The following is a 12102-nucleotide window of genomic DNA, read 5'->3' on the forward strand; positions in this document are numbered from 1 at the left end:
TAATTTTGATGAATATTTTTGTAATTTTTGGTAAAAAGTTATATTCTCCACTGCTTGTTTAAATGTGGTATCTAGGACATGCATTGTCAGTTTTCATTCAAATTTAGCATATACTTTATATGTTATGATACATGCCCATGACAATTTGTTTCAAAATCGGATCAAGGATGGCCGATTGACAGCCATCTGACTTTTTGGCCTTACTACTATATTTCCAAGATTTATGTACCATTTTCATTCGTATTTGGCACATACATCATACATGTTACTTTGTTTCATAATCAGATTAAAGATGGCCGAATAATGGCTGTTTTTATTTGTGGCCATATTACTATATCTCTGTCACTCATGTATCATTTTCATTGATATGTCATAAATGGATACATGTACATGTCAATTCTATTTGCAATTTGATCAAATATGGCCGACTGGCTGCCATCTTGTTTGTTTAAAATGTGATAACTTGGACATGCTTTCACTTGTGATCTATGTTTTTCTTTGCTATGTCTTAAAGGCCCAATTCACTTGCCCCGGGCAAGTGTGAATTGGAGGTGTGGCTATTCTAATGCATGGTATTAAACACTTGCATAGCCTATGACGCATCCTGTTCCAGCGGTCCAACATCACGTGACTTTGATTGACAATAGTAATTATTCAAGATTAGTCGCGCATCCCTTTCCCCGGTTCATGTTTTTTACTTTTATCCGCCAAAATCGCAGCTCGTACACTATTTATTGTCATAAATACTACACACAGTCACTGCTGTGATATTCATAGTCACATGCATCCACTTTGGCACGACATAATAGACATGTAAGTTCGAGAAAACGCGTTTTTACTGGAGCTTGGCTGGAGCTGTTTACTACAGCGTAACAAGCAAGGAAATAATCCCTATTGTTTAGGAGCGTATTTATAGTATACCTGGGCCTTTAAACCGGAGGGGTCGTCACACAACACATGTTCGAATTTGATGTAAATAAACAATCTGTTGTATACGCCACTTGGGACTCAAGTTTCAAGGACATGCTCGCAACAACCCCTCTACTTTAATATGACGAGCACAAAGCGAACTTTCAAAAATTTAACGGGGACTGTGTCATTTTCAATGACTTGTTTTTACATTTGTCAAAGGCTGCAGCTAGTACCATATTTGATATTCCACAATCAAGCCTTTTGTAATATTTTATGCTTGCTGTACAGATATCCAAAATAAAGTCACTTCTGCATGCTGTTTTGAAACCTATCCTCTATACACCAAGAGTTCTTTTAGCTTCTCTGCCTTAAAATTATCAGACCACAGCTTGTGATTAAAACAAACGGTGTTCAAATTTTTTATAATTTTTATAAGTGCTTCAAATTATGAAGCATTGTCACTGAGATGAGATATGGTGGTGAATATAAAAACACAAAAAAACTGTATTGATTACTTGTGTACTACATGCATCTCAAGACAGTGGTGCAAACACAGATGTGCTATTTAAGATTTTAATGAAATATTTCCTTTTTCATAATTCAAATTTCAGATTTCTTACAATGACTACGAAGTTGAAATCAATGTCATCTCATCCGCTGTTTGGTGTTTATCTGGCGTTCACTATCATACTACATGGTACATTATCATCGGCACAGACAGGTACATTTACAATATGTTCTCACATCAGTCATGGTCTACAAATACCGTTAAAGTCCTAATATAAACCACGGTTTATATTACAATGTATCAATTTAAAAATTGGGATCAAAAGCTCAAGTTCGGGGTGCGGTTTCTATTACGTACATATTGCAATCACTAAATGGGCGTGGTAATTTTTTGCCCACAACACATGCACAAAACAAACAATACACCGTACAATCTCTTGAATAGGCGTCAGGGAAGAGTGAAAGGCCTTACTTTGGTTCTAAAATAGGCGTTACGAAATGTTGAAAAATTATACTATCCACATGATAAAAAAAATACTCAGTATATTTAATGTAATATGCATTTATTTTTTTAATTTTCTTGGTAACGAAAAGTATATTCTAACAGAAGTTTCAAATAAAAACAAACACGAATGCACTGCTTAGTAGCAAATGATCACATAACGGTAGCGCAATCCGGCCATGCTGCGGTTCACAAGTAAATAACTTACTTGTTTTCGAAGTGTTGAAATTGGTGATTATTATTCAGTAGTGATTACAATAACGCACGAAAAATAAATCCGTTGAATTGTTATGAAATGCAAGTAAAATTCAACTTAGATTCACTACGTTCAATTACCCACCATAGACTCCGGTCAGTCAAAATGACTATTTTGAACTGTAGGCATTAATCAGCGATTCTGCCGGTGACGGAGAGATAGAATCCAGGTCAGGGGAAGCCCCATGACCTCAAGATTCTTTTACCCCTTACGTCACGAACCCACGTGACCGAGGCCACCTGGCAGCGCCACACGTAGCCGTCCATCACTCTTAATTTCTCTCCGCCTCGAGTGGAGATGAAATCTAGCGAGCTCTGCTGGATCGCCTGCTTTTTTTTTCCTGTCCGGATTTATAGCTTGGGTTGTTGCCGCTGCTCGGCATCCGACATGGTAGCTGGTAGGATAAGTTTTCCTTGTCTTTTTTTACCCTCGTGTCGTTTTCCCCTTTGTGTGTAGTATTTTTCACAGCAAAGAAATCAAAATCCGGCGCCACTACGTAGTCACATGTTGATTTCATGGCGGCACCTTTTACAACTGTAATTCGTTTCCCTCATGCATGTCGTCTTTTATTTTTAATGTATTTAGCAATATATAGGTGTAATGACAGCACCAGGGCTCGCTGCCGTTTTCTTTCCAGTCTCCTCGTGTTTCGAGTCGACCGTGCAGTGGTTATATTCAGAATTTACCAGCATAGAACCCGCATCCGAGATACTTTGTCGTAGCTACGTGCGGGTTTCGGGGTTTTTGCGTGAAAGCGTGTTTTTTTCACTGGAGTTCTGAGGCCTGAAATTTTCTTTCAGAGCCATCAAGATCGCTGAGACTGACCGCGTCACAGCAAGGTCGCGCGTCCAGTAAACAAATCGGTTAAAGTGAGTTGCGTGTTTTGCATGAGTGGAAAGTCCTCACGCTCGGCTACCGGTACTTCATGTACCGGGACGTCGAGTAAGAGGCCCGACGGTGGAGGTACCGATATTTTTCTCGGTCTCCCCCGCTGATCGGAGGGCATCCTCACAGTCTGTTTTTTCAGGCGGTGGTTTACCCGATTTTACCGGCTGCAGCGAGGCTGTGCCCCTGGAGGCTTTCCTCCTATGGGGCCCGTTGCGGGTCTCTTTGTGGACCCTTCCTCGCACGGCACCGGGTTTGCCTCCGAGTTGAGGGCTTTGGTCGAAGGACTGTTTGGGCAATTGCATCCCTGGCAGGCCGGGTAGATCAGACGCAGTCGGAGTGAGCTGTCTCCACTGTGTCCCCTCGGTGGGCAAGCAGGAAGAGACACGAAAGCATGTTTGCATTCAAACACGTCTCTTCCGGGGAACCCCCGTTCCCAGTCACGGCTCTCCCACTATTTTGGGGGGTGGCCGAGGCTCAGGCTAATTGCACCGGCCCTTCTCTGGATCCGGGGGCACTGAATGCCAACGGGGTGCTGGCAGCCAAGTCTCCGATCTCGGGGCAGGGCTTTCAGGGCAGGGCACGTGTTAACCCCCCCCCCCCCACTTTCAGCCAGCTAGGGTTCGTCACGCGGTAACGGTACAACGGTAACGAATTTATCCTTGTGTCCGGTCCCCGCTGTGGGTTTTGACTCCTTTCTTACCGACCCACGGGCGTCCCCAGAGGGAACCGACCCTGTCATGAGACGCACAGTCGAACACGCTCCCTCTCACATATTTTAAGTTAAAGGAGACGCAGTTCACTCGCGTTGGATACAGCCGGTACTCCGGGCAGTCCCTCAGAGTCTTCCATCTGTATGACTTGGTGAGCCACGCTTTTGGGGTGAGGCGGAGTATCATCGATCCCAGTGATACGATGTATATACCCCCACCCTTGATCCTAAAGCGACCACCTAAGGTTGCTTCAACGCTTATGGGATCACGGGCATCGGGATCCAAAGCAACCCCGTCGGCACATCTCTCCCCTGTCCGTCTGAGTGCGGAGTGGGGCGCAGAGCACGCAAACGGTGTTGATGGGCGGCGTTGGTCAGCCGCGGAGGATGTAATGCTTAAGGCCCCCGGGTGGGGATAACGTTAGGCAACATTTCCCACTGGACCAAACGCTACCCGGTCGGTGTGTTTCGGGATCAGACCAAAACACCCCCAACCGGATTCCAAGGCTCCTTCCCCAGACCCCGGTACCATGAATTTGGCAAACCGGGCAAAGGGGGATAGCCGCGTTCCATGGGTGTCTTTGCCAATTGAGGACGACCCATCTAGCCCTGAGGGCAGAGTTGCTTGAGCGTATTATTATGCGTGCCCAGCACTCTGGTGACCTTGGAGGCAGAACGCACCAGCCTCCTAGACCAGGCGACATTTTTACTGGTGGGCCACCGCACATCTACGTGCGACACCCCCTAGTGTTGCCTGGCTCGCTTGGCCAGGGCCACTACTGTGCTACGAGACGCGGCCTTAGACGCACGTGTTTTCGCCGACAAGCTGAGCCGGGGTACGTCCCCACCTCAGTGACGCAGACTGGACACCCTCCACCCTCTTTGTTCAGGGAATGGTGGGTACAGTCTCGGAGCTTCGGAGTGCAATGAATCACAGGGTTCAGATCGAATCCGCTAGCCAGTTGGTTCTGCCATAGGCAAGCGGAGGGCACCCCAAGCACAGAAAACACAACGCCCTAGGGCGTTGTCCGCTAGCCAGAGTCAGCCAGGAGGCAAGCGCCTATACCCTTCCATGGGAGGGAAGGGTAGTGGCGCGCCCCCAGGGAGGTAAGAGCCAGGTGGTGGCTCCTCACCCTCTCTGGGCGGACGTCTACCCGGCAGCAGGGGAAGCATGTTTGACGCTCACCTCTGCAACCGGGGGGGGGGGGGGGGGGAGAGAGGCACGTGTTCGGTGAGTGGCCAGGTCACAACTTAGTGACTACTTCAGGCCTTGGGGAACTCACCTCATGGGGGAAGGGAGCACCCCCCCCCCTCGCAACTGCCGAACACATGGCCACACATCCCTGTCATACACAGATTGCGCCGGTGTAGTCCGGTTTGGAGACGGCGGGTGACCGATACCTGGACCTTTCCAGGTGGTGACATCCGTTTACGGCATACCGCTGAAATCTCCATTTCCCCCCGTCAGTGTCTCCCCTGCCAGGGGACTCCCGCAAGGCTGAAGCAATCAGACAGGAAGTAGCAGTTTGCTGGGGAAAGACGCCATACACAGGGTACATCAGCCGGAACTAAGTCCAGGCTTCTACCCAAATGTGTTCATAGTACCAAATACACAGGTGGCGGGCGTCCAGTTCTGGACCTAGGCAGACTGAATCATTACGTGCTCCTCGATCGGTTCCGCATGGAGACTCCATTCAGGGTTCTTCTCTCCATCCACCGTTTTGACTGGCTAGCCCCCACTAGACTTAAGAGGGGCCTACCTGCACATACCGATGCACCCAGCAAGTTGCCACCCCCTTCGAATCGCCCAGCTGGGCCAAATATTCGAATTTCGGGTGCCCCCCATTCGGGTTATGCACAGCACCCTACGTGTTCACCCGAGTGATGAAACAGGTAGTGCTGCGGCTTCACCAAATGTCGGTACACCTCAAACCGTACCTAGACAACTGGTTATTACACAACCCGAACAAGGGGTTGTTAGCCAAACACGTCAGGCTAACACAGGATTTACTTCACCAGTTGGGCTCTTCAGTAAATCAACAAGTCCCATCTCGACCCAACGCGCAGTTGGTGTCCCTGGGCATGGAATTTTGACAGAGGTAAGCTTGGTATAGCTATTTCAAGTGTGTTGCTTAGCGCTAAGCAGCCTAGCCGAATGCCTAGTTCCCTCAGTGTCCCTCCGAGAACTAATGCATATCATCGGAATGATGACCTCGGTTCGAAGGGTGGTTCCCCAGGCCGCACTACGCAGCCGCCCGGTACAACGCTTGTTGTTACAATGCCAAGCTCTCCTATGGGAACTAGATAGGCCCCTTGGACCCACTCACTGCATGTATGACTCTGGTAACAGATGCCTCCCTCCAAGGTTGGGGAGCGCACCTATTGGACGAACAAGCCCAAGGATATGGCCCCCGCATTAGTTTCGGGACCACCATATCAACCGGCTCGAACTGAAAACAGTGCACTTAGCACTACCACACTTTCTACCCGTAGTTCGAGACCACAGAGTCCTGCCCCGCACAGGCAACGCAGCGGTGGTCTCCTTCAAGAAGGAGGGGGGACATGTTCCCCATTGTTGTCAGTCCTAGCGGAGCAAATCCTTCTTTGGTGCCTGGAGTACAATGTAGAGCTAACCGCACACCACCTTCCAGGGGTGAAGAACACTGAGTGGCTGATACCCCAGTGGGTAGGCTCCAGACTGTTTCGGCTGTGGGACAGTCCAAAGATAGACCGGTTTGCCACACCCCGGAACGCCAAGCTCCCGACGTACATAACACTCCTGCCGACTCCAGGAGCCTGGGCCAGGGTCGCTTTGCTAACCCTGTGGACCCACTTAGTTGTGTACGCCTTTCCTCCCTTCCCGCTAGTTCACCGGGCACCGGAGAAAACTTCGACAGGTGCACACCTGTAATTGGCCAACCAAGGCCTAGTTTCCACTTCTGTTGGAAATGCTAGTCGAAACACCAGTAGTGCTTCCAGACTTACCGGACCTGCTGTCCCAACTGGACGGCGCACTACCAATGAGCCCAGCGGGTATCACGCATAGAGGCTCTCAGTAGACCCGCACATATGAAAGCTTTATCTGAGCGGGCTGCTAACGTCCTGGCCAGGGCGAACAGGGATTTCACCAACAAGGCCTACATTTCTAGATGGCGGACATACACTGATTGGTGTAGCAGAATGGAGATTGATCCATACCATCCACCTGTTTGACGAAGTGGGTTTGTCCTACGCAGTGATTGCTACAGGTCGGCCTTGTCCCCCACCATTGAGAACGTTTCGGGAACAAGACTAGCCGATTGTCCTATTATTAGGAGACTATTTACTGCTTTCCAGACACCGAGACCCTGTACAAGAGAACCGCCCAACTGGGATTTGGCGGTTGTTGTTGTCCGCTCTAAGCAGACCGTCCTTTGAGCCTCTCCGTTCAGCACCACAACAATTTTTGACGTGGAAAATAGTCTTTCTACTGGCCCTCGCCTCAGGTAGGCGTCGGTCAGAACTAGGCGCACTGTCTTTCTCGGGCGGGTGCGCCACCTTTATGGACGATCAAGTTGTGCTAAAGACACGAATCCGGTTTCTCGCCAAGAACCAAATCCCAGGACACAATCCTCAACCGATCGTCATCCCCCGGCTGTCAAATATTGTCGGCCCGGAGGATCAGGTGGAATTGTTTCTCTGCCTGGTTCGAGCATGGAGTTGCACACCAAGTACGAGCGCATGAGGTCTGTGTGATTGCTAACTTCCTAGTGCTAGCGTCAGGAGCCCCCCTCAAGCACACACTGAGGGCAGGCTTCTGGAGAACGCAGAACGTCTTTATCAACTACTACCTAAGAAACACCCAATCCATTGAGGAGGGTCTCTTTAAGTTGGGTCCCGTCTTAGCGGGTCAGACTTGGTTTGCTGACCCAGCCCGAACGACCACAAGGGTCCCTGCGCATAGGCGATAAATCAATCTCCGCATTTTTGTGGGGTCTAGCTTTCTCCGAACACTGTCACCGTAGCAGCCTTTTGGCTTCTTGCTCCGGAGTCAGCACAGGCATGCTAAGACACCACCCTTTTTGGGTCTTAACTAAGGTGTTGAGTGATTATTGTTGAGTGTTTCATCCCGGACTGGGAAAAGACTTTCATCTGACTCTGCCTACAGTTCAAAATAGTCATTTTGAATGACCGGAGTCTATGGTGGGTAATTGAACGTAGTGAATTTAGGCAGAGGGTTCCGCGAACCCACCTTTTCACATAGTTCATACCCACCATAGACTCCGGGTCCCCCCCCAACCACCCCACTCTTTCCGTAGCGTTGGTCTAAGTCCTCGATGCGGAGAGAAAGGAACCAGAGTGAACAGCCAGCCGTAATGGCGCTGCCATATGGCCTCGGTCACATGGTTCGTGACGTAAGGGAAAAAAATCTTAGGGTCTCTCCGTCATTGGCAGAATCGCTGATTAATGCCTACAGTTCAAAGTAGTCATTTTGACTGACCGGAGTCTATGGTGGGTATGAACTACCTGTAGGTGAATAGGCGGGTTCGGAGAACCCTCTGCCCAACTGGTGGTCATTTTACATTAGGTGATTATATCCAATACGATCAACTGATGGCCATTTTACATTTGGTCATGTTATTGAATATGGCTAATTGGTGGATATTTTACATTTGGCTATTGTATTCATTATGACCAACTGGTGGCCATTTTACATTTGGTGATTGGATTGAATATGGTCAGCTAAAAGCCATTTTATATTTGGTGGCTGTATTGAATATGACTAACTGGTGGCCATTTTACATTTTGTGATCGCATCAAATATATCAAGCTGATGGCCATTATACATGTACATTTGGTGACTATATCAAGTATGACAAGCTGTCATTTTACATTTGGTGATCAAATTGAATATAACAAACTGGTGAATATTTTACATTTGGCTATTTTATTCATTATGACCAACTTATGACCAACTTTTGTGATCGCAGCAAATATAAATATCAAGTATGACCAGCTGGTAATTTTTAATTTGGTGATCATATTGAATGTGACTAGCTGGTGGCTATTTTACGTTTTATGATAATGTTAAAAATGACCAGCTGGTGGCTATTTCACATTTAGTGATTGTATTAAGTATGATCAGCTGGTCATTTTATATTTGGTGATCATATTAAATATGACCAACTGGTGGCTGTTTTACATTTAGTAATGATTTTGAATATAACCAGCTGGTTGCCATTTTACATTTGGCTATCATATTCAATATGACTTGGTGATCATATAGAATAGGACCCACTGGTGGCAAATTCATTCAGTTCTTGCAAACATTCATTCAGAATGCATGTTTTGGTCAACTACACTTTAGGGCTGTTTGTACACAATATATGGCTTTTACCTTTTGAAATTAACACATGCATTGCGAGTATTTTAGTGATCTCTGTGTAAGAAAATAAATTCTTGTTCATTGGCCCATATTTATGTTGAGAATTCTACATTATCATGGTGCGTAGAGCTCATGTGAAATTTGTGATCAATATATTCAAACGCATCAATTATTATATCTTACTTACTTATTACTACATTTAACATCGATATTTGATGCAATAATAGTAACATGGCAGTGATTCTGTGTCAGTTGTCTCTTCCACCACTCATAAGATAACACAAGTGATTTGACCCAAATTATCTTATAGGTAAGTCACAAAAATTAATTTCTTACAATTTAATATTCATTTTATTTTGTCATTCTAGCTATGCCTGGGACTGCAGCGCCTGGTAAGCAGTAAAATTTCAGCATTTCTACACTTAGTCTGTAGTATGTATCACAAGTCAACTTATTGTACATCATAGTCTATGCTGTATGTCTTAATTCTATATGTCATAATATGTGCTGTAGTATGTGTCAACTCTGTATGTCATAATCTATGCTGTAGTATTGTCAACTCTGTATGTCATAATCTATGCTGTAGTATGTGTCAACTCTGTATGTCATAATCTATGCTGTAGTATGTGTCAACTCTGTATGTCATAATCTGTGCTGTAGTATGTGTCAACTCTGTATGTCATAATCTATGCTGTAGTATGTGTCAACTCTGTATGTCATAATCTATGCTGTAGTATGTGTCAACTCTATGTCATAATCTATGCTGTAGTATGTGTCAACTCTGTATGTCATAATCTATGCTGCAGTATGTGTCAACTCTGTATGTCATAATCTGTGCTGTAGTATGTGTCAACTCTGTATGTCATAATCTGTGCTGTAGTATTGTCAACTCTGTATGTCATAATCTATGCTGTAGTATGTGTCAACTCTGTATGTCATAATCTATGCTGTAGTATGTGTCAACTCTGTATGTCATAATCTATGCTGTAGTATGTGTCAACTCTGTATGTCATAATCTATGCTGTAGTATGTGTCAACTCTGTATGTCATAATCTGTGCTGTAGTATTGTCAACTCTGTATGTCATAATCTATGCTGTAGTATGTGACAACTCTGTATGTCATAATCTATGCTGTAGTATTGTCAACTCTGTATGTCATAATCTATGCTGTAGTATGTGTCAACTCTGTATGTCATAATCTGTGCTGTAGTATGTGTCAACTCTGTATGTCATAATCTATGCTGTAGTATGTGTCAACTCTGTATGTCATAATCTATGCTGTAGTATGTGACAACACTGTATGTCATAATCTATGCTGTAGTATGTGTCAACTCTGTATGTCATAATCTGTGCTGTAGTATGTGTCAACTCTGTATGTCATAATCTATGCTGTAGTATGTGTCAACTCTGTATGTCATAATCTATGCTGTAGTATGTGTCAACTCTGTATGTCATAATCTGTGCTGTAGTATGTGTCAACTCTGTATGTCATAATCTGTGCTGTAGTATGTGTCAACTCTGTATGTCATAATCTGTGCTGTAGTATGTGTCAACTCTGGATGTCATAATCTATGCTGTAGTATTGTCAACTCTGTATGTCATAATCTATGCTGTAGTATGTGACAACTCTGTATGTCATAATCTGTGCTGTAGTATGTGTCAACTCTGTATGTCATAATCTGTGCTGTAGTATTGTCAACTCTGTATGTCATAATCTATGCTGTAGTATGTGACAACTCTGTATGTCATAATCTATGCTGTAGTATGTGTCAACTCTGTATGTCATAATCTATGCTGTAGTATGTGTCAACTCTGTATGTCATAATCTATGCTGTAGTATGTGTCAACTCTGTATGTCATAATCTGTGCTGTAGTATGTGTCAACTCTGTATGTCATAATCTGTGCTGTAGTATGTGTCAACTCTGTATGTCATAATCTGTGCTGTAGTATTGTCAACTCTGTATGTCATAATCTATGCTGTAGTATGTGACAACTCTGTATGTCATAATCTATGCTGTAGTATGTGTCAACTCTGTATGTCATAATCTATGCTGTAGTATGTGTCAACTCTGTATGTCATAATCTGTGCTGTAGTATGTGTCAACTCTGTATGTCATAATCTATGCTGTAGTATGTGTCAACTCTGTATGTCATAATCTGTGCTGTAGTATGTTTCAACTCTGTATGTCATAATCTATGCTGTAGTATGTATCAACTCTGTATGTCATAATCTGTGCTGTAGTATTGTCAACTCTGTACTGTTGAATACTTTATTTTCGCTGGAATTAATTTTCGCTGAAAAGGCTTTTTGGGCGTTTTGTATGGATTTTATTTTCACTGATTTTTTATAAGTTTAATGTGAAATATAGGAAAAAAAGTATATTCGCTGGATTTTATTTTCACGGAATCATCCCTATAGCGAAAATAAATTCCAAGCGAAAATAAAGTATTCTACAGTATGTCATAATCTGCGCTGTAGTATGTGTCAACTCTGTATGTCATAATCTGTGTTGTAGTATTGTCAACTCTGTATGTCATAATCTGTGCTGTGGTATTGTCAACTGTGTATGTCATAATCTATGCTGTAGTATGTGTCAACTCTGTATATCATAATCTGTGCTGTAGTATGTATCAACTCTGGATGTCATAATCTGTGCTGTAGTATGTGTCAACTCTGTATGTCATAATCTATGCTGTAGTATGTGACAACTCTGTATGTCATAATCTGTGCTGTAGTATGTGTCAACTCTGTATGTCATAATCTGTGCTGTAGTATTGTTAACTCTGGATGTCATAATCTGTGCTGTAGTATGTGTCAACTCTGGATGTCATAATCTGTGCTGTAGTATGTGACAACTCTGGATGTCATAGTCTGGGTTGTAGTATGTGACAACTGTGTATGTCATAATCTATGCTGTAGTATTGTCAACTCTGTATGTCATAATCTGGGTTGTAGTATGTG

At 44.5% G+C, this 12102-nt stretch overlaps 1 protein-coding gene across 1 annotated transcript in view; it reads left to right on the forward strand.

Annotated features, from left to right (window-relative positions):
* Positions 1 to 12102, forward strand: part of LOC102806450 (uncharacterized) — a 29019-nt gene that overhangs the window by 6787 nt on the left and 10130 nt on the right. The window contains exons 2-3 of the mRNA XM_085497165.1: positions 1524 to 1633; positions 9508 to 9531. Coding sequence (XP_085353291.1) covers positions 1524 to 1633; positions 9508 to 9531 — 134 coding nt within the window. The remainder of the gene's footprint in view (positions 1 to 1523; positions 1634 to 9507; positions 9532 to 12102) is intronic.

Source organism: Saccoglossus kowalevskii, chromosome 3 (assembly GCF_978046115.1).
Source record: "Saccoglossus kowalevskii chromosome 3, keSacKowa6.1, whole genome shotgun sequence".
Lineage (NCBI taxonomy): Eukaryota > Metazoa > Hemichordata > Enteropneusta > Harrimaniidae > Saccoglossus > Saccoglossus kowalevskii.